The 24,625-nt window shown below is 37.2% G+C and overlaps 1 protein-coding gene across 1 annotated transcript in view; it reads left to right on the plus strand.

The window, feature by feature from the left end:
* DPYD (dihydropyrimidine dehydrogenase) overlaps positions 1–24,625 on the plus strand; it is a 643,333-nt gene that overhangs the window by 321,389 nt on the left and 297,319 nt on the right. Inside the window, exons 10-12 of the mRNA XM_063298272.1 lie at positions 2,326–2,495; positions 8,424–8,634; positions 23,938–24,122. Of these exons, the coding sequence (XP_063154342.1) occupies positions 2,326–2,495; positions 8,424–8,634; positions 23,938–24,122 (566 nt within the window). The remainder of the gene's footprint in view (positions 1–2,325; positions 2,496–8,423; positions 8,635–23,937; positions 24,123–24,625) is intronic.

Genomic DNA, 24,625 nt, shown 5'->3' on the forward strand with positions numbered 1-24,625 from the left:
TAATATATCAAAAATAAAGGCCATTCAGGATGTTCTAAGATTTCCTTGGAACCAGTATATGAATCCAGGTTTGTTATAGCTCTGGTCTTAAAATAGATGTACATAGACAGATTTTTGCCAGCTTTTCAAACAAATATTTTAATGTATTTATTTTAAAAACTTATATGGCCATCTATCTTATACATGTTAATCCAGAAGGATTAAATCTGATTTAAGCATTATATTCATCCTTATGGAAGTTGCCAAAAGCTTCATCCATTTGGTAGTGATTTTACATGGTAATACCTTTCACCTTTCACATATGTAAATAGTTCATGGATAGACTACATGGAAAATCTCTACCATACCGGTTGCAGTGATGAGCCAAAGTGAATGCTAGCATAGATATATTCTGGTTCACTACACCAGTTCCAAAATGCTGAGTAATTACATGTATAGTATATATTGTTTTAATTGGCTCTAGGATCTCATAGCATGAGAGGTTCTAGAAATACTTCCCCTGTTCAAAAAGGAAAAAGTTTTAAGTGCCTCCCAGTTAAAGTTAGTAAATATTTGGCATAGCCCCCTAAAATCCCACGTTTTGTCCATATAGAGAAACGTGGCTATAAAATGAGAGTATTAGAGGATGTTTTCTGTACATGTTTTTGTGAATAAATTTTACTTTATTTTTGCTTTATATAGACTCAGCTTAATGTTTCTTTGTTGTTGTTGTTCTTAAAAATGGTATTTGAGGTTCTATACTCTTGCTGTGAAAATTCACGACTGGCAGAGCATGAAGTGAAGAATTATAGACCATTGATGATATGGTAAAAACATACTCTTCTGAAGGAAAATATCAGAGGCCTCTTCAGATTATAGGTTTATGTTATTTATGGTATCATTTCAAAAATTACAGTAATTTGTTTAATCATTTAGAAAGTAAAACAACATTGGAATGATTTTAACTTTTTTTCCAGTGTTCCTTAATTTTCTGTGCAGTGCTAGACACCGGCTTACCTGTACCATGTAAACTTTTATATTTCTCCACATAACTCTTTTTTAAAATAACAGAAGTGAGAAATGAATGTGGAGACATTCAGAATTATTCCAAAGACCGTAATAATCTTAAATTTCTATCCAGTTGTAAACATCAAGACTCATAGATTGCTATATAATGGCTAAAATTCAGGCTGTGACCCTGCACATTTAGACTAAGGTTTATCTTGATTGTACATGGAAGCACATTTTTACGGACTTAAGGGTTTATATCTCTTTGACCTTCTGTTCAGAACACTATCAACATGAATAAAGTAGTTGAGTGAAATGTATCATAAAACTGAAGTATAAGGAAGGAATCCCAGATGTGTGTTAAAAGAATCCAGTGATCAGAAGAAAAAGTCTGTGTAAGCCAGTATTCTGTTTCCACAGTGAGCAACCAGATGTCTTTCAGAAGCCCACAGATAGATTAATTCTGTATACCCCCAACAATTACTATAAGAGATTTCATAATGTGTGCTAAACCATGTGGTATTTCCCTTGAACTGACTAATCCGAACATTTTGGGGTGATTCCTCTGTTTCCAGAAGTTTATCTTCCAGAACAGGAAGTGGTACATGGTGTTCCAGCACAATCTGACCCTGGAATGGGGAACGTTAATTCTAGGAATAGACATACAGTTTTAAATATTCCTGCAAAATGATTTTGAGGCTGAAAGCGATATCACGAATACTGAACACTGAATAGCCTTTTCCTCCTTGAATTTCTCTAAGTACCTTTTAAATGTGGTCTACATTGGTGCTGAAACAACATGAGTCGCTCTTTGAGTGAGATGGGCAGTGACTAAATTTGACATGTAAACAAACAAACAAATACTTGTGGGACTTTTTTTAGATAAAATCTAGAGTAAAACTCAGTGTTGATAAAAGGTAGACAGCACGTCTTGTAATATGAATGGATTTTTTCCCCTTCTTTTTCATTTTTCAAATAATTTTGATGCTGACAAGAGAGGAATCAAAGACTTAATTTTTTAAAGATCTTGAATCAGTTGCATTCAATCTGACCAGGCCCTCCAATTTCTTCTCTCTTTTTCAAGTGCATTATACTTTATTTCCTGCCAAGACAGGAAGGCAACGCTACTAAAGGTACTGACTATGAAATTACATGTATGAGCATATCTTAAAAGTGGGAATAAAACTCTCAATGAAGCAGAATAATTTGATAGTGACTCTCCATGCTTAGAAACTGCAAGATGCAATTTTACACTGCTTCGAGTACAAGTGTCGTTTGAGCTGTCATGCAGAAATAGTTTTTTCTCCTTGAAAATGGGGTTTTCCTTTCATCATTCAGGAATATGCGGCTGTCGCTCTTCATTGCCATCAATACAGGGAACAGCGATTATTCTTGGGGCAGGCGATACTGCCTTTGATTGTGCAACATCAGCTTTGCGCTGTGGAGCTCGTCGTGTTCTTGTGGTCTTCAGAAAAGGATTTACTAATATACAGGCTGTCCCCGAGGAGGTAAATTTCACAAAATTGGAGTAAGGGAAATATTAATAAAAATACTTTAAAGTATAAAATGCTGTTTATTATTATTTTGCTCAGGCCAAACTACATATTGCACAATCTTGTGCAACATCTCTGCAGTTTTAAAAATAGAACAGAAAAAGCAAAAAACCAAATAGCAGCTGTTGCAGACAAAGAAAGGCCATATCACACAGCAGAATGAGGGCTGGCCTACAAGCGAAGCACCATCAGTGTTTGTTCTCTGTCCTGATTGTTCTTTTATGTGACTGGGTAGAAATAAAAAGAAGTTGAGAGGGTTGGAAACAATCCAGTCTTAAACCCCTGGAAAATATCTCACTTCACCTTTTTTACATGTAGCCCTGGAAAACCAAGTTCAGAAAGTGTTGGTTGTATTGATTCTTCCACTGTCAGTAGCAAAATAAATTATAGCATTTGTCATATAGTATAGCATAGCATAGCATAGCATAGCATAGTATAGCATAGCATAGATTTATATATACAGTATATATATATACACACACACAGAGAGAGTATATATATTGTGTGTGTGTGTATGATGAATATATAGAATAAACAACATATTTGACAAATGTATGTACCAATTGAAGTGAATATTTGTAGCTCAGGGTTGAACTGTGGAGTCCTTGGTGCTCTCTGAGCCATGTTGTTTTCTTGCAGACATTTCATTGCCAGACTAGGCAACATCTTCAGTGGTTCACACTAAGAATGAAACGTCTGCAAGAAAACAACAAGGCTCAGAGAGCACCAAGGACTCCACAAATTTGTGTGTGTATACATACATACAGAGAGAGACACACACAAATATTGAAATTGAGTAGAGCTGAATATTCAAGTCCATCATCATACTTTTCTCACCTTGTAATTTATGGACTATCCTGGTAAGATTGTTCAGAATTTTTTGTCAGTGTGAATTTTGAAGGATTTTGAACTGAACAGTACTACAATAATTTAAACTGTGGACTTAAGCACATTTGTAATTCAGCTTTTTTTTCCCCAAAATTTCTTAGCTTTGGAAACTTCCTGAAGTGCATAAAAATATACATTAGGAAAAAATGTAGAAGAAGGTTATAAAGGAAGATAGGTGATACTGATACAGCTCAAACATATACAGTGTAAGCACCAGATCCATAAAAGTGGGGATCTACCACACTAGACAGGACCCGAGGTGCAGACTGTGCAGAGAGGCCTCAGAGACAGTCCAACACAAAGTGGCAGGGTGTAAGATGCAGGCAGGAACAGCATAGACCAAATGGCACAAACAAGTAATGTAGCTGGCATTGTACAGGAACATCTGCACAGTGTATGGGCTAGACCCTCCCAAGTCCAGATGGGGGATTCCACAGAAAGTTGTGGAGAATGACAGGGCTAAGATTCTGTGGGACTTCCAGATCCAGATGGACAGTCAGGTACTGGACAGTTAACCAGACATTGTAGTAGTAGACAAGGACCAGAAGACAGCGGTAGTGATAGATGTAGCGGTGCCAAGTGATAGCAACATCAGGAAGGAGTATGAGAAACTGGAGAACTACAAAGGCCTGAAGGAGGAACTAGAGAGGATGTGGAAAGTGAAGGCCAAAGTAGTCCCAGTGGTGTAGGAGCACTCAAGGCTGTGTCTCCTAAACTGGTGTAGTGTCTTCAGCAGATCCCAGGAATAACTTCAGAGCTCTCTGACCAGAAGAATGCAGTGCTAGGAACAGCCAAGATACTGTGCAGAACTCTCAAACTCCCAGACCTCTGGTAGAGAACCCGAGATTGAGGAAGACTCATACCACCCATTGGGGTGAGAGGGGTATATGTATATGTATATATACTGTATCTGATGCAATAAAATGTACAACTTCCAGGTGTATCTGAAGAACAGCCAGAAATTATAGATGTATGTGTGAAATAATATCTTTAGAAATTAAAATGTTGAATTTAGGAGTAAAATGCAAATATTTCAAACTATAACTTAATTTGGAATTAAATTCGCAGTTCCAGTAAATATCTGCATATACAGAGCTGATGATTGGCAGTTTATAATCATTTGTTTTATTATGAAAGCTTTTTAGTTTCATTTTTAATTATTGCAATGTGATAGAGTGTCTTTGCTGTAATTTATGTGCTACATACCATGAATTACTGCATAATTTACATTAATGAGACACTGAATATGCCCCAGCTAGAAAATATGGGGAAATATCCCACTCCCTTCAGTAATGGATACACAAGGGAGACAGAAGTAACTTAAAGAAAGAAAGAAAGATTTCAAGATACACAGTTCATATTTTGAAGTGTTTGTCATAGTATTAAAATTTAGGGGAAGATTATTTGGAACAAGTATAATAAATACATTAATTTATTCAGCACCACTCTAATTACATCCCACTGGTCTTTGTCTGTATAACTTTCCTCTCACAGGAGAATAAATATTGTTTACAAATGACAAGCTTTCCCCCCTAAAATATTAACTAACTTTAGTTTCCAATATGTATTACAACAAATACCCTAGTCCTCTACAAACAATTCAGTCAGCAAAATCAAAAAATTCCAAACATGGAATATGACTGAACACAACTTTTGTGTGTCTCATGGACAAAATCATTAGATCATGACACCTTTAAGTATCCTAATTGCTATTGTGATTATATATCACCCTTTTTATTAGCACAGTTATAATTTCCACATCATAAGTGAAAAGAAACAGAACACAATGAGCCATAATGTTTTATTCTATTAAAAGATTTTAAGTTCCATGCCCAATTTGTCATCATCTTTTTGTGAGATGCCCATTTTTTCCTGAAAAATTTTCTATACTGTGTTAACACTGAAATAATTAGCAACTTGTATGTTTGCAACAAAATGCTTTCCCAGTTGCCAAGCCTTTCACAGCAAGCCAGATGAGAAAACATTATGGAAGAAAAATAATTGGTTGCTTAGAGAGATGGAGGGAAGGGGGGACTTTGTTTCTTTATCTTATCTGTGTTGCTTGGCAAGGGTCATCCTCCTTGCTATTCCCCCTTCTTCTTCATTAATACGAAGAGTGGAGAAATAGTAGTAGCTGGCCAGGCAGCTGCTGGAAGTAACTGGGTAGGAAAATGCTAACAGCAGTTTCCTTGTCCCTATTTAAGAATTATAATCCCAGCTGGCCAAAATAATATTACTTCCTTAAGTGGAGGTGAAGATTGTGTTCCCGCCATGTTTCACTTGATGAAGCCAATTGATTAGTATTCAAATCTTACCTCACTGCCAGTTGAGAATAGTGGTGCAGTGGTTAAAGTGTTAAACTAGAGAGGATCAGGTTCAAGTGCAATCATGAAAGCTTCTTTAGTGGCTGATCCAATCACTATTTCTATGTCTATCCCTTCCTATTTATTTATTTATTACATAAATAAATAAATAAAGCCGCCCATCTCACTACCATGACTTTGGGCAGCTTACAAATACAAGAACACCAGAAAAATACAACCACAAAAATAATTCAAAACAATAAAAAACTATTAAAAACCATAAACACATAATCAGTAGGACAGTACCATTCATTTTCCTAACAGTTTGTCCATCAACCTCACTGGATCCCCAGGTCAGATGACAAAGCCATGTCTTCAGGCTCTTCTGGAAGGTCAGGGCCAATCTCAACTCAGGGGTAATTATGTTCCTTTTTCCCCCCATATCAATCTAGTTTACAGTCCTGACAGCTCTGGTGGTCTCCCATTTAAGTACTAACCAGAGATCTGTCCTTGCCTAGCCTTTGTGAGATCAGCCAAGGTTGGCTACATAGTGCCATCAGGTGTGAATTACCCTTAATTATTTCAGATTTTCCCCCCTCCTACAGTTATTACCTCATTGTAGCAATTTCAAGAAATGCAGCTACTAGAATGTTACTCCTTCCAAGTTTAGGAATTGATCTTATGTGATGTCATCCTTCTGGAGCTATTTCAAATTGTGGCCTCATATATCACAAATCCTCTTGTTTTACCCCAAATTAGGCATTGCTGTTAAGCTGGCAAGAAATAAATATACTTCCTTAAAGATTTCCTTTTAGTAAAAAACAAACCCTCAATTGTTTTCTTTCCTTGGGGGGAATGGTAGCTGTCAAGTACTTCCAGAGATGCTGTACAGAAAGAATGGATACTGAAATTCAGGGCAATCACAGCTCTGTACTCTCTTACCCAAAGGAATTAATCAAGTTTGCCCGGCTGTTGTCCTTCCTTGCAAGAGTGGTTCTATGTAGAGTTTGAATATTAATTTCTACTTCTGTGGGTAGCTCTATGTGTAGCTTTATGTTTCTTTCTATCTATCAGCAGTGTTGCTGAGCTAAGGTCTCCAGAAATCCAACAGAAGTGGGAAATTAGAAGTTAAGCTTCACTGCTTATGTTTGTAACCACTACTATTTTTATGACATCACTACTAATAATAGAATCATAGAGTTGCAAGGAACCTTAGAGGTCATCTGATCTACTAGAACATGTCTGACAGATGGCCATCCAGCCGCTGTTTGAAGACTTCTAATGACACCTATGTATACATTTTAAAGGGAGAAGTCATTATTTAAGGTTTTCTGAAGAAATAGTCCCCATTCCCCACCAGCTGGGAATGGCCCCCTTTAGCTTCAGTTCCTTACAGGTATGTTCAAATATCATGTTGGTCTGTAAAGATACTGTCCTCTAGCTGAGAAAAGCCTTTAATAGTTCCCCATTTTTCTCTTAATTAGTGAGGAATAGTTCACAGTACAGCAATAGATATTTGGCAGAAAGAAGAGTTGAAAATAGATCATGCCAATTTGCCATTCTCAACAACAAAACAAAAACCCTGCGTTTAATTTCTTTAAATATACTTTTTAAGGGAAAGTCAAAGAAATTATGGCTATCTGAAATAGGAATGGGTAGAATTATAACTATTTGTCATAGAGGATGTAACTTTATTAATATAGAATATTTTGTAAGAATACAAATTAGCAAAAGTAGTTACAAGTTATCTTTCAAATACAGAGAGAAAATGAATGAACAAAATATGTCCATTTTTCATTATAGGCTTTCCCATATTCAGGCACTGAAATTGTTGTAGTTTTTTTTAAGATTTGGGCACCTGAGCCAGTAACTGTCATGTGCTGCCTGCCTCTGAATAATACTCAGACACTGGTTCGTGGATCAGGCTCTGATTTATTCACAGCGCAGTTACAGCGTCGGAAGAAAAAAGCTGAGAGTGACAGGAGCGCGCCAGTGCGGGGTTTAAATACCCCGCGCCGGTCAGCGCCCCCTCACTCGCGGTCACGTCACCCCCCTTTGTCCAATACGTTGCCCTGCCGGTGGGTGAGGGGTTCCGGGATCGCCCATCATCAGGTTTTCTATTCCTCTGGTGATTGCTGTCAGCTGGGCGATCTCCGTTGTATTGGCGCTGATGGCTTGGGTGTGCTCCGTGATCCGTTTAGTTATTGTTTGTTGGCCGTTAGTCGTTGTGGGTTGATGGCTACTTATCTTGAGCCCCTTCACCTATTTCCTTGCTATTGTCATGTGTGCCATTGCGCTGATGACTTCAGCTCAACGGCACTCATGACAGTAACTCATAATGCAATTTATGTATGTCTACTTGATTTTTACAGCATAGATTGGATAGTTTTCTCTGAAATCATTATTATAGTAATGAAGAGTAATGTAATAATTTTTCATAAAATCAAATTAATTTTTGTTTGTGATTTAAAATAAAAAAGTCTCTTAACAGATGTTGATAAATAAAAACAATCCTTCCAGAAAACTAGGTGGCACATATTATTTGATCCTGTTTTCATTTAATCAAAATATAATATTATTACTGCATTGGTCACTTCCAAGTACTGGAATCTATAGAAAAATTATAAAACTAACAGTTATATATTAAACACTTCCCTGTAAATCTACACATAATTTTATTTTTCTTCTCCAGATGGAGCTTGCAAGGGAAGAAAAGTGTGAATTTCTGCCTTTCCTTTCTCCCCGGAAGGTTATAATAAAAGGAGGAAAGATTGTTGCTATGGAATTTCTCCGGACTGAACAAGATGAGGATGGAAATTGGAATGAAGACAGGGAGCAGACTGTCCGTCTGAGAGCAGATATAGTGATTAGTGCCTTCGGTTCAACCCTAAATGATCCTAAAGGTATTTCTCAGTCACAAGGGTTATGACCTAGCCACAGTCAAACACTTAACATTCCAGAGGGAAAGTTAAGCTTATGCCTACCTTTCCTTATTGCTTAAAAGATATTTAATTAGCTGGATTGTCCCCTGACGTGTATTTCATTTATTAAGGCCAAACGTTGTGACATCTGAAATGAACACATTTCAAATAGCTGAAAAACATATGTGAAAGACTATTAGCTGTTTAAAAATAAATACATAGCCCTTTAGTTACTTTATTCATGGATATCATACTTGCTGTGTTACCCCCATCAACAACCTTATATGGAAGACCAAGAAATCCATCTTGTCTCATCCAACTTTGCTCCAAACCTAGATGGGTAGAAAAAAACTTTTTGGTAGATACCAGCAGCTTTTTTATTCTTATTATTTTTATTACATTTGTATCCTGCCTTTTTTCTGGGAACTTGAGGTGGAATAATTTATCCTTTAATTTTACCCACACAACAACAGTCCTATGAGATAACAGTCCCAGAGTCTCTCAGTGAGTTCTTTACTCAAAGGCTGATTTGAACATCAGTATTGCTAAATGAAAACCAAGACCTCAGCCATTATATTGCACTATATTATACTGTATTGTCTCTGCCTGTGTCTACTTGATTTGCAGTGGCTCAAACTGTCATAAGCTTCTTTAATCAAGAATAGGAAATATGATATGATATATGATATGATATGATATGATATGATATGATATGATATGATATATATGATATGATAATGTTCTTTCTATGTATTTGACTTCTAATTCCCATCGGTCATGGTCAGAACAGTTAGTGATGACGAATGATGGGAATTGCTTGGGATGGGGAGGGTACCAGCTCCACCTGGGAGTGGTTGGTGCCATAGCACCCCTTATTGATCGGGATTCCATCTTCTCTTGGATTTTATATTTATTATCGTATTCATATTTTTTGTCCTAACTGTCAGGAACCATGCTGAGACGAGGAATAAGTCTCTAGTGTTTTATTACTGCTACATTAGATAGAAAATCCTAACAAACTGAAGAAGCTTGAGAAAACCCATACAGATAAACCCCAAAAGTCAAGGCGGGTCTGTTCTGTGTCTCTTTGAATGACTGCTCAACTCCTCAGTACTACGCATGCGTTTTCCCCCCTGGATAGGGGCCCCCTCCTGCTCACCATCAGTGCTCATGACTTTTAGACTGTAACTTAGTTTTGGATGTTTTTATTACCATTTAATTGTAAACTGCCCAGAGTCCTCCATTGGGGGAGATGGGCGGTGATATAAATTTGAATAATAAATAAATAAATTGCATTCCAAACACATCTGGAGTGCCGCATGTAGCCTCCCTGTCTTTCTGAATATCACAGTGGTATGGTATCTGTTCACAAAGGCCCCTGCAAGAGATGTTCTAATTCTAGAAGCTGAATCCAGAAAAGGAGGGACAAAAAAAAAACCCTGCAGCCTGTGATTGCTGCCTTATTAACCTGTGTATACAATGGCAGCTGCTTGGAATAACTAGAGAAATGCTGTCTGTCAACAAAGAGGAGGATAAACCTGAATACCACATACAAGTGGAAATGCTTTAGGAGTCCTAAACAGTATTCTCATCTGCAATCATTTTTTCCTGTGTTTTTTCAGAATAAATGAAAATTAAACCAAATGGGCTTCTCATTTGGTTTTATTATTCTTTTATCACGAAATGAATGCACAATTCTAATGCTGAACATGATGGACCTTTGGAGTGATTTAATATGGCTCTTTTTCCTTTCCTTTCTTTTCTTAAGTTTTGTTTCCAGATGCCCCAGCATTTTGTTTCAGAGAGGATTTGATGTATTTATTTGTGGCTGATGTCTGAAAAGATATGAGCAACTACATCTGAATCTTAATAGAAGTTCTAAGTGCTGAAGTTTAATTAGATCTTATAAGAGCATATTTGAAAAGGTTGACTACTCCTTAGAAAGTTCACCATATCACTTTGCTAGTATCTATAGTCTCGTCCAGCAGTAATGCAATATCAATCAGTTTAGTAGTCTTCCTCTGTTTATCCTCTTTTATTGTAGCCCTGGGGTGAACACAGCAACTAATGCTGGATCCAGCAGCATGATTAAATCTCAGCTTTCATTAAAAAAAAAGTTTGTGAGATGTTGCAGAGGATCAAATTGATGCTGTGGCTAACCATAATCAATAGAAAAAATGTGACTGGAAGGTAGCAAGCACCACCAATTTCAGAGTGTTGAGAGGAATGCAGAGATTTGGGTCTGAGAAATATTACGACTTTATGGGGGGCCTCTGTGCACAGCCCACCAGAAAATACTGCTCTCTGCCATATGCCAGTTTTCCAGTATATCATTTGGTACAATGATCTTTGATATTCTGATGTACTTTGCTATGGCAATAAAAGATGTAGTTTTCTTGACTGAAACATTCAGAAATAATATTTCTGGCTGTAAACCAAGGTGGGAGACAAATTCTAAGCCAAGTTTAAATATTAGGCTAATACAAGATAAATAATTTAAAGAGGGTGTGTTGTGATTCTTCTATAGTATTTAATAACCACAGATATTTTGACTTGATGTAGAACATCACAGCCTTTTCCCAGGACATCCCAAAGACGATTTCCCTCCCAAGGACTCACTCCTCTTGAACTGGTGATTCTGAAATAGTTGCCTGTCATAATTGTGTTACATGATCTAATTTTCCTGGTTACTGTACTTGGTTTCTTTTCACAATGGTCCAATCAGTCACAACAGAAAACATAGTCATTGTCAATGATAAATATGTATTTATTAGTAGCTTTAAAATGAATAATATACAGTAGCTTTAAAAAGATGAAACAAATGAAATAATATTCACAATACAAATAGCCTACCACTTTGGTCAATATATATTTCTGAATTGTAAGAATTCATTTTCTTCTTTCCTCTGCATTTCAATTTTCTACTGATTGCCATGGGGACTGCATTTGCTACTAAAATGCCCTTCATTGCTTTAGCAATAGTTGTTATTTATATAACATATACTGTATAGTAATTCTCCTCTCCTGAACTACTGGCCTATCTATTTAGTTCAATATTATATACATTAACTTGTAGGGTGTCTCTAAGATTGACTGAAAGCCTTGCAGGCACTCTCCAAAGACTCACCAAAAGTTGCCAGCAAGTGTGTATAATGTGTAATTACACACAAAATCAGTGCTGCAAAAATTACCCAAGTTGAAGTCAATGGAAGCTTTTTTCCCCTTTTGCTGTTGCAGTGAAATGGGGCAGAGAATACAGATCATACAGAAATGTACTATTAACTTAATACTTCTATGGTCCAGATGTTCCTATTTCCTTTATTAAAGTTCATATAATTGTTATATGTTTAATATGTATATTTAGGATTTCAGTCCAAACCAAAATTATCCTAATTATTAAATGTTGCTTTGCTTTGCTTCCTTTGAAATAACAAGAAGAGGAAGCAGGTTGATATGGAAAATGTGCATTGCATGTAATATCTTTTATGATAAACTCCCATTAGAAATGACAGAATGTGCATAATTATCACTGAAGTTACTTTAAAGGATGATGGAACTGGAAAAAAAAACTTACTTAAAATGACTATTTTTTTCAGTCTGCATCACATTGGTGAGAATTACGTTAGACTGTTACTTTGAAGCACAATGTGATCATTCTGTAATTATTTTTCTTTCCCAAATAGCTGTTGAAGAATAGTTTTTTCTCCCTCGTGAATAGCTATGCTCAGAGTTCCTGCTTATCGTTATTTGCCAGGTTTCACTAGGAGTTGATATCACATATGCTCGTGCTAAGAAACCATTGATAAATCTTAAGTTTGGTACCAGACCTGAGGCAGAATAATGTATTTTATTTCCACTTTACTTATGATAAAGAACCAAATAGAGAAATACCTTCCACACTGATTTCAGGATACAGAAGTGCTTAGTCTTTTGTAAGGGGCCAAACCATCCCTAAATAAGCAAACCAATATAAATAACCTGGACTTTATTTAGATTAGATGGACCCTGATGATTGCAACGTCATACGAGTAGAAAAACAGTATGTTATTCTGCTAATTAAGATATCATAAAGCAAAAAAGCTCAACAGCATTTCAGAGTTACCAGTCCTATAGTTTATCATGTAAAAATGAAATCAAAGGGTGGCTGTTCTCAGGATAAATGTATGTATTATTTTGTAGGAAGAATGATAAGTGTACTGAAATTTCTCATCGAAGTATTCCATCAGTAAGACAATGGAAAGTACTCTTATTACAGTTTTTGATGAGACAGTTTTGATCAACTTGTCCTTGCTCTATAATACACCAAAATGATGCTGAGAAAAATCAAATGTTATAGGAAAGGCTCTTGAGTATGCTTTTTCACATGATGTAATTCCCTAATAAGCAAACCAGGACAGTTTAGAGTCTTAACTCCCCTCCCCCCCAAACCCCTTTTTCTTTATGTCTTTAAAGGAGAAGAACCAAACTGGTTCATTTTGTGGAATTCTTGTTGTTAATACTATTCCTACTATTGCTTTTGTTACTGTCGTCATTGTCACTCTCAAGCAAAGGTTTAAGCTGAAAATCACTGTTTTTTTCTAAATATACTCAGAAGTATACTGCCAGCTTTCAAGGAAAGCAGGCTATAAGATACATATCAAAAATAACATTAATGAGCTGCAAACGCCAAAATTACAGGAACTTATGAAATTGGTTAAACATAAAATACCATTAAACTGTTTACTGAGGCTTCACAGATACACTGCAGCTAATGAGCATTTCTGCTATTTAAATAAGCCCAAATTGAACACACATTACATGGATACATAATTAGTCGTGGCAGTCAAGCACACACTGTATCACTTTTAAAGCTTTATTTGAGGAATATTTTCCATTTGATTTGTTTTGATAATTAAAATATTTTCTGGCTTACCAATATATCTTAATATTACTGGAGTTTTCCCCCCACCCACCCAAAGTGGCCTATGATTGGTTGATGTGTTTCCATTTGTGTTTGTTTACTCAATGAATATAGCAGTTTGAACTATAATGTAGTATACAAAACAATTTTGATTTCTGTCTTGATGTCACATCACTTGGTAATATTTATATGCTGCTGTCCATTCTGAATGACCTCTGCAGATTCTGTACCACTGTCTCCATGGAATATTTGAAACCTGTCATAAATTAATTGTTGGGATCTCAGTAGAATTCATAGCATGTGATGTTAGTCACCAGATCTCTCCTGACTTTCCTCCAGAATACCCTGGTAATATGGAAGATGTAATGTAATATATGGGAATAATCACATAGGCACAAAAGTTTGGATCCAAAGTCCTGATAATTCAGTTCAATATCCATTGATATATTAAAAGAAAATCCATGCATGTACTTACCTATCAATCCTACTGTCAGTACATTAATTGCATGTAAAGATTTTTGTGCTTATTTTTAAAAAAATCTCTTTTTGCTCCATAAGATCCAGGACATTTCTCTGTCTGTGACACGGACAGAAATAATAACTAATTATGTTTACCTTGAACTCACAGTATTTATTTCTTAGGCAGAGCAGTTCAGTGGTCTCCCACCAATTTGAGAAAATACAATTATGCCAACCCAAGATTCTGTATCAAGTTTTCAAAGCCTAGAGGAAGACAAAGAGCACTAAGGGTCCTGTGAAGTAGATTTGGAGAGGAAAAAAAAATGATAACTTGGCCAAGATCACTACTGAATAAGCCTTTTGGCTGAGTAGAGATTTGCATATTTCAGTGATAAATGTTCTGTACTCCAGCTATGGCTACTTAACCAAGTAATACATCGGTCATGTCATTGGTGTAGTTCTCTTCAGGAGTCATAAAGCCAAGTTTTTCCCATAGCATTGGTGGAGTAAAACTCCCATGTATGTCATTTTCTTTGAAAAAGGCATAATTAAAAAAAAAACATAGTTAATAAATTGTAATTGATTAAAATTTCCTCTTGTCTTCCAACTCTGAACTACAGTCATCAGGCCAGAATGAAGTACCCATTCAAGATAGAAGAAAATTATTTACAGTTCATTTATTTATTACAAGTGCTTTTCATGTCACTTCAATTAAAAAAACAAAACAAATCTAAGCAGTTTATAAAAGCAATATGCAATAAAGTGTTCAGTACATATAATATTAATAATAAACATAAGAATAAAATGACAGTGACAACAACAGTGCCCATATACATCATAGGTACACTGATCTGCTGTTTCTAAATCTCAATTTGTCACTTAGGTAGTCAGGTTTTTGGTAATCTTCTAAATATTAACAGTTGAGGGTGCTGATCTTACTTCTGGGCAATCTGATTCCACTGGATGCCTCTGACAAGACTGGGGACTCTTAATATAATTTGTCTACTGGTACACCTTGGATGGGCAAATTCTACTTAGAGTAAGCATTCTTGCAGATATCCAGGCCCCAAGTCATGTAGGACTTTTGGAAACAAGCTGGTAGCCAGTGTAGCTCCTGAAGTACTGGTGTTACATGACGACATTAGGATGTTCCCACTAGCACATGGGTAGTTGCATTGTGCACCAACTGAAGTTTCTAGGTTTTTTCAGGGACAGTCCCAAGTGAATGCATTATAGTAATTTGAGAAGTAATGAGAGCATGAATGTTGCCGGTATCTCCTGTTCCAAGAACAGCTGTAATTAGTACACCAGCCAAAGCTGAGCAAACATCCTTCTAGCCACAATTTCCTGTACTAGCAGGAGCCTCTGATTGTGGCCCATCTTCTGCTGGGGGAGCAGAACCCCATTCAAAGCTATTGTTGGAATTATCTCAGCATTGGTTGGTTTCTGGATTAACAGCCACTCCATTTTGTTTATATGTGTCTCAACCTGTTCTTTTCCACCCAGATCTTTGCAGCTTCCAATCACTGGGCCAAGACTTCTACCATACCTTCCATTCAGTTTGGAACAGTGATGTGTAACTGGTTATCATCTGCTTATTAATGTTACCATGCTCCAAACCATTGAATAAACTTTTCTGAGGTCTTATGTAAATGTTACATAAAATGGGAGACAGGGTTGAACCCCAAGGCATCCCATATTACCAAAGTGTCTTATTTCTCATCCTCCTCATAAACTGACTGGAACCACCTGCTTGGAAGGAGAAAAACCACTACAGAATGGTGCCTCCAACTCCTAACCCTTATAGATGGTCCAGAAAGATATCGTGGCTGATGATATTAAAAGCCACCAAGAGATCTAGCAGGATCAGTAGGCACTGATCAGTAGGTCACTGACAAGGACAATGAAAATAGTTTCTGTCCTATGCAGAGTCATGAACTCTGAAAAGGGTTCAGATAATCCATTTCCTTCAAAGTTCTTTGTAGCTGCCTTCCCACTGCCTTCTTTACAACCTTCCCTAACAAGGGGAGGTTGGAGACTTGCCCGTAATTATCCGGAATGGCTGGAGCTGAAGTATCCTCTTAAGGAGGAAGCACACCACAACCCTCGTCAGGTTTCCATTATGTCCTCTTTGTTCTGCACAGCCAAATTCCAGCTCCTTGTCCCCTCTTTGGTGGTTTGAACAAGCCAGGTAGGGTAGAGGCCTAACCACAGTACTCTGTCTACTTTCTCAGCAGTAAGAGGTTCAGATTTTTCCCGGACAACAACATAAGCTGTTATCCCAGTCAGTTCTTCAGATTCTGTTCAACCAGCCTCTGATTCCAAGCAGGATTGCTGCTGTGCAGCTGGAAGGATGATACAATAGCAGTAGGCCTAGCTTGTCCACCTGGACACATAGAGGAACTCCCATCCACCAATCTGCAGAACAGAACATCTGGTGGCCATCAGAAATGCCACTCATCCCCCATTAAATAGTTGTTAAGGCTGATGCAGCAACCCAAACCAGGCTGGCATATCTCAATAAGGGACACCTTGCGACCTAAGTTTTTATGATGTATGCCACATCTCCCTTTTCATCCATGATTACATTGTGGATTAAGATGGCGTTATTACAGTTAGACCAAGTGGTTATCTTATGACTATTGAAATAAATCAGCTGTTCTAGACTCAGGAGAAAGCAAAGCTAATCTTTGCAGCTTGCAAATAATTTTGGTAGAGATAACCAAATGCTTATGTTGTTTTTATTTTATTTTAGTCTACTTTTTTGCAAGTCCTGGGACTTTAAAGGAAACTAATCACTTATGATCATGAAAATATTTCCAGTTTTAAAATCAAGTGTGGAATGATTTCCTTTCTTGGTATATTGTCTAAATCATCAGTATCTTATCTTGACATTCAGGAATTTTTTAAAAAAATGGGAGGAAGGGCTTGGCATTATCAGTATTAACAGCCCTGTGTGGTATTTATATTAGTTTGTCATAATAGTAGAGGTGTTTTTTTGACTGTACCAAAAATGAGATACAGAGCCTAATTATTACTTTCTCCCAATGCATTTTGAGATAGTGCCTACAGTATGTGAACATCTAATATCAAACCTGTTCTTTTTTCTCCTTTTCATTGACCCCAACCATCCTTTTCCAATGTATTTAGTCATTGAACAGAGCTCTACTTTATCTAGTATTTTCTTTTGCATTTTCACTGTAGTATCTGAAAGATCAACTGTTTAGCTTGGGGAAGACAGCCAGCAGGTCTAGAGCTACATGTAGTCCCCAGGTTCTCAAATTAATTTAAACAAATTAAAAGTAAATGGTTTCCACCAATCTGATAAGAGAAACACATCAAAACTATAGTGTAACACCTAAAGACCAGTATATTTTAGTTAAAGAAAAAAAAAAGAAAACCTCCCAACTTCCTACCCCAAACTGAGTCCTGCCTCCATATAGGAGGAAGTCCCACCCAAATCTTAAGCATGGCTCTTGGCAATGGCTGTGTAATAAAAATCCTTCCATTTGTTTCAGTTTTTTGTTATAACATTAGCATAACTCTTAATCACAAATGCATGCTTAAGGGAGGGTTGTTGTTGTTTTTTTAAGTATACCATCAAATTAAGACCAGTGTCTTGGGGCATTAAACACAAAGTATTTACCCTTCTGCTAGGGAGAGTGGAAGGCAAAAGGAAGAGGGGCCAACCAAGGGCAAGATGGATAGATGATATTCTAGAGGTGATAGACCCATCCCTGTGGGAGCTGGGGTGTTGATGACCGACAGGAAGCTCTGGCGTGGGCTGGTCCATGAAGTCACGAAGAGTCGGAAGCGACTGAACAAATAAACAACAAATTTATCCTTCGGTCATTCTCTGAGGCAAAAGTGTATTTCTCTCTTTTTACTAAAATTCTATTATAAAACAGGTAAAATTGCCTCACAAGTGTGCAAATTTAGTTTGCATAGCACAGCCTTCCCTTCTCCCAATAGCTGGCTGATTTCCATAGGAAGGTTGGTAAAGTATTTACTTAACAGGTCTGTCTGCACCATACACAAGAAAGAACTAAGCTTTCTATTTCGGATAGCTCCACTGGCTTCAGCAGGAGTCTCTTTTATGCTCTTCCTAATCTAATACTTAATTGTTCATATCTCATGTTTGTCAGGTATTTATTGGTAGATGACCTCAGGTAGTACAATCTTCTGCCACAAATGATGAAATATTCTTGGGTCATGCATTTGAATGAATCTGTATTTTCTCACATTAGATTTACATTGGAAAAATAAACTTCCAATATCTGGAATAACTGTGCTATGTCTGTGAAAACTTTTCTGTCTCTTTTTTCAGATCTGCCTATCTAAGAATCAAGCAAGGAATTTGTGATTCTAATGACCCTCATTTTATGGTCTTTCTTGGCTCTGAGTTCTTCTGATCGGATGTTAGTAGATACCAGGGTCAGAATTAGGGCAAGCAATGTGGGTTGTTTTCTATCAAATTTGCTGTCATCTTCATCTTCCCAGAATCCTTTTTATTTCATTGGCCTATGACCCAATGTTTCTTTTTCCTTGGAGATTTTCTATATTTGTTTCACTGATACTCTCATCCAAATTAATTTTTTTTGCTTCCTTTGTCACAAGGTTGACCATCTTGGGTCCAGCTGCTTAAAATTCACAGAAAACTTTGTGAAACTCTTTTCTACTTCAGAATTACCATAGGAAAAAAAAATACTTCTGGTTCAACAATATGCTAGCAGATTAGCATTACTTAAAATTCTCCAAACTGTTTCACATGGTATCACTAACAAATCACTAATACACGTATAGGTAACCTGTGGTTTTATATGGCTTTTGTCCTCACTCTGGATTCCTGCCTATTTTCTTTACCACTGAAACCAAGTAGCAAGGGACAGATCCCTAGATCCAACTGGAAAAGAGAAATAGTTATTTGTAGTAGGATTACTGTGGGGAGAAGGGCTTCCCCTATTGTTACTCTCTCTTCCATTTCTTTTCATCTATCTATTATTTAGCCCATTAGGAATGGCTAATCTTGTAAGAAAAATCTAGTTCCTTTCCATAATTAGGGCTTTGAGTTTAAGGAAGGTTTCCCAAGACAAAATCCAGCTATGTGGGCTCCTTTTATGCAAAAACGGAACACATATTTGACACTGTTCTGTGACAACTGAGAAGAATGCTAGCAGGTTTCTCTTTTACATATATATAACAGCACAGCTACATCAGTTTAATTGACCTTAGCAATCTACATCTGTATGTGGTATGTCCCCAAGGAATATGAGAGAGAGAGAGAGAGAGAGATCTTTTGGAAACAAACAAAACAAAACTGGGCACCATGATATGGTAATGTCTGGTAAAATTTCTTCAAGATATGGTAACACAATCCTGTCCTTAAAATGTACTATATTAGGGAGTTGCACAAAGGAACTATCTTAAAACCCAATCATACCCAATCCCAGATTATTAATGTATAGCCTTTTATGGCAGAGGTGACTTTAGTTTGAAATCAAGATGATTTTTGTCATAAAACAGCAAGAGAAAAATATTCAGTCAACTACCACTTTATATTTATGTCTTGTTTCTTTATTTCTTTTACTATAGCCATGTATTATTTATTATGTTTGTCTACTCTTTTGCTAGTTTTGAAAGGCAAAATACAAGGGCTCCCACTTACCTTCCATCCTCAGAGCTTTCCTGTGAGGTAATTAGGGTGAGGGAATGGCTGATCCAAGCTACTGAGGGAATACCATGGCTGAAGGAGGTTTGAAACTGATATCTGATTAGATTACTTACAAATAAGGCTGATTCAATACATTGTCACCAAGCTATAATAAGAACGAGATGGGGTCAACTTGCCCTGTAAACTATTCAAATAGTTCTAATTTTTAAAAAGAGCAAGACAGAAAGAGAGAGAAATCTGATCTAGGATTTCATTTTTTCCCCCCATTTTTTAGTAAGAATATTAAGTTTGGAACAAAGTTAAAAACTACAAAAAAGCAAAAAACTACAAAAAGAAAAAGAAAAACTAAAAAGGTGAGAAAACACAAGATGAAAAAAGATTTGTTAAAGATTACATAGAGGTGACTTCCGACTCTTTGCAGCAAGAATATACAACAACTTCCCATAATCAATCCCTTCTTTATATTAAACCAAAATCACATTATTTCTATAAATCATTCCATTAGCACATTATAAAAATCACTAAATACAATTGCTCCTTCCCCTTATATTAAAAGAAAACAAAATTCATGTAAACCTCCTAAACAACCTCCCCCACAATACCAACACTTATTTAATTACTTCCTTCCTACCACTCTTCTATACATTTCTTTCTACTATAATAAAGATCAAATTAAAAAAGCATATAAATTTTCTGCTCTTATAATTAGTAATACTACAGTTATTGCAATCTTAATCATATTAAACCTAAACCCAAACATTTCTTATTTACCTTATTACTCTTAATCCAAATCATTAAAGAAGAATAACATCAAACAAGCCTTAAAAGCAATCCAAATAAACATTCTCAGACCCTTACCCTACTTTGAAACAAACCAAAGCATTCACATATTTCCACAATGCACACAGGGCATTTTTCATAAAAAAATCAAACAGTCCAACTCCACCCTCTTTAAATACTCCAATTCCCCAGCAGAGAGCCCCCCATAGATGTCAGCCCCTTCCTTTCCATAACACTCCATCAGAATAGCAATTCCACTCATAGTTTGCAATTTGAACTGTCCCTTTAATTTCTTCAGGTCAACCATCCAACTGTCATCCGGCATTTCAGCAAAAGCCTTGATCTTGCTGTTAGTAGAAACATTTGTATTGTTAAGATCTTCAATTCCTTCCACAACATCCCCAGCCAGATGCCACATTTCAAAGCCGATATTTTCTACAGTGTCCCAGACATCTTGCATAATAGCTTGACAAGAGTCGGAAAGAAAAAATCTTAAAATTCAGTACAGAAATAATAACAAGGAGACAAACACTTACTTTTAATCCTCAATATTTGGATGGAAACAAGCCAAAACTTAAAAATATTTTTTTTAAAAATTAATCCCAGAAATAATGATAAGCGCCAAGAGAGTCCTCTTCTTGCCATAAAAAGCCTGTCTTAGGGTACATAAACTTAAAAATACAAAAATTGGATGGTTCAGGTTGTCATATTTTTGATCTCAGTTCCTATGAAGGAAAAACAAGCATCTTTTGTTGGCCTTCAGGAAGTCCCTTAAAACATGGTTTTGTCAACTGGCTTGGAGATCCCTTATTTACTTATTTATTTATTTGATTTCTATAGCCGCCCATCTGAGCAAGTGACTCTGAGCAACTTAACAACAATAAAACTATAAAACAATTAAAACAAAATAAATATACATGGCCACCAAGTAAGCAATGCATGGATGTTAATATAAGCAAGAAATGGGACCATTCACACACTTGGGGCCCCAGACCCGGGCACATAACCAGGTCTTCACAGCCTTATGAAGGGGACATCCTGATCTCTGTAGAGAGAATGTTCCTGAGGGCAAGTGCTACAGCCAAGAAGGCACGCCTTCTAGTCCTCGCCAACCGACACTCCCTGGCTGACGGGACCCGCAGCATACCCAACCTATCAGATTGAATTTGACAGGCAGAAATAACTGGGAGAAGATGGTCCCTTTGGTAAACTGGTCCCAAGCCATGAAGAGCTTTAAAGGTGACAACCAGCACCTTGAATCGCACCTGGAAGCATACTGGCAACCAATGCAGCCCCCGTAGCAGTGGTGTTACATGTGTCGGATATCCGACTCCATTTACTACCTGTGCAGCCACATTCTACACCAGTTGAAGCTTCCGAATGCTCTTCAAGGGCAGCCCCATGTAGAGTGCATTGTAGTAATCCAGACGGGAGGCCATGATGGCATGAGTGACTGTGAGCAGAGCCTCTTGGTCCAGGAATGGGCACAACTAGCACATAACCCAAAGGTGTGCTAAGGCCCTCCTAGCCACAGCTGCCACCTACAGTCCAACTCCACCCTCTTTAAATACTCCAATTCCCCAGCAGAGAGCCCCCCATAGATGTCAGCCCCTTCCTTTCCATAACACTCCATCAGAATAGCCGTGAGTCTACAAGGACCCTCAAATTGCACATTGGGTCCATCTGGGGCAGTGCAACCCCATCCAGGACCAACGATGGACAGAGTGGAGCATGCTAAATGGTTACATGATGGTTAACTGGAATGCACTCTGCATGTTTTTTTCGCCATTTTGTTTTTTATCTTTCTAATTTATTTTGGTTGTATTTTATGTACACTGCCCAGAGTCACTACATGAGATGGGTAGCTATATACATGTCATTGACAGGTAGGTAGGTAGGTAGGTAGATGAGAGCCAGTTTGGTGTAGTGGTTAAGGCACTAGGCTAGGAACCAGGAGACCGTGAGTTCTAGTCCCACTTTAGGCACAAAGCCAGCTGGTTGACCTTTGGCCAGTCATTCTCTCTCAGTCCTAGGAAGAAGGCAATGGCAAACCATTTCTGAAATCTTGCCAAGAAAACTGCAGGGACTTGTCCAGGCAGTTGCCAGGAGTCAGTACTGACTCAAAGGCACGCATGCATGCATAAATCAATCACTCTTTTAGAAAGCTAGCACCTCAGGAAGAAAGATTCTTTGGCCTACTTTTTTTTTTTTTTTGGCTCAGCTGCTAGTTAATACATGTACTTAAAAAAAGATAAATGTCCAGAATAGCATTTTATCATGTGATTCCTTTACTTACAGATTTATATGGTACAGTCCAAAGACAGTTTTTAGCACCTCATCTGTTGTTTATGAAAACTAAGCCATAGCCTACATAATAATGCTTGATTGATTGCTATGGCAACTTCCTTTTTGCTACAACTTATACCAGGAACACACAAGTACTGGGTGAAGAAAATAAAAAAAAATTAGCATTCCCCTCACGCTCAGTGCATTGCCCACATTTTCTAGTGGACTTTCTGAAATTGGGAATGGAGGTGAGAGGAAGGAGAGCTAGCATTCAATTACTATTTTTGCATAGCTAATGTTTTGAAAGCAAACACACCCCATATTGTATCTACACTTTTATCCATATGTATATGAGACCACCTAATCCAAACCCGATGGAGGGTTTTCAGATTCAGAGGATCTGAATGTGAAGTACAGTAAGTCAAAGTAACTCATTTTCTTTTCCCTGAAACCATCAGATGCACAACCGGGTACAAACAGCTTCCCTCAAACTTCTGGAGTCCTGCCATAATTCTCTTATCTTACTTCAACATTGACCTAAGAGTTTGTAACACTGAGAAAGCTTTGTTAGAAACCTTTCTGCGGTCTTCTCTAGATTCTTAAATATTGAAATGGCACCACAATGGGTATTGGCATCCAGGAAAGATAGCTTTCTGAGGCCATGTAATGTCCATATTGAGGGTTCAGATACCCTAGAGAATTCAGTTTCCTAAACTATCATACATGGATGCTGTGATTCACAACTGCAACATTACAGACATTTGCAAGAAACCTCTTCTTATTGCCCAGCTTCTGAAAGGTAGACTTTGATGGAAGAGAAGCAGATGGCAGTAGTTAGGTGCATCTTATGAAGCCAGTTCTGAGCTTGAGCAGTATCTCTAAAGGAACACCCTTGTCTCTGATTGGTATAGATAGGAGATCCTCTTCATAGGAATTATAAAAGAATAGGTTAGTCCATACATTTCATGCTATAGGAGAACAATGGGAATGAATGTTATTACATATGTTCCCTTATGTGAAAGCTCTGACATGTGGTCACGCAATCTACAGTAACTTTCTAGACTAGCTCTCAGACTTAAACCCTGGGTATTATGCTGCAAGCCTGCCAGTCCCTGATAAAATGCACTACTCAAGGATTGTTTTGCTTAAGTTTCTTTGAACTTCCTCATCATCTTTCCTTTCATTACAGTAAAAGAAGCTCTGCATCCTCTCAAGTTTAACAGTTGGGGTCTCCCTGAAGTTGATCGGGAAACCATGCAGACAAGTGAACCAGGGATTTTTGCAGGTGGAGACATCAGTGGCCTGGCCAACACTACAGTAGAATCAGTGAATGATGGAAAACAAGCTTCCTGGTTCATGCACAAATACATACAGGTGAGCGTTGAGTGGAGTTTTCTCTGATTTTATCGATTTAATTCAGATTCCTATTTTTCAATCTCAGTAGAGTGTTTAATTAAAGAACTGCTAAAATATAATTGATTCCAAGATCATTTGCAAGTAGTGCACAAGTCAACAGAAGAGTTATTATTTGAAAGATTAGATATTTTAAAACTATGAGAACTTAAAGCTTTGCTAAGCTAAAAGTATATTTATTGGTTGTGTATCTTTCTGCCTGCTTAAGTGGTAGAGGTAATTGCTTTAATTTGTTTTTCCACTTAACCAATGAGATTTACTTTTACTTATCAGTTTTATTTTTTCTATCCAAAGGGAATACATTTAATACATAATATGCCTGTAAAAAATTACCAGTAGGGTGTGCACTTTAGCTCATGTCCCCTTCTGTCCCACTGCCAAGGTGCATGATGCTGTTTCTATTTATGGGTTATGTAGTACTTTTCCACTTCCATCTCCCATCTTTCTGGAACAAGGAAGTACTT

The sequence above is a fragment of the Candoia aspera genome, chromosome 3, assembly GCF_035149785.1.
Source record: "Candoia aspera isolate rCanAsp1 chromosome 3, rCanAsp1.hap2, whole genome shotgun sequence".
NCBI classification, from domain to species: Eukaryota; Metazoa; Chordata; class Lepidosauria; order Squamata; family Boidae; genus Candoia; species Candoia aspera.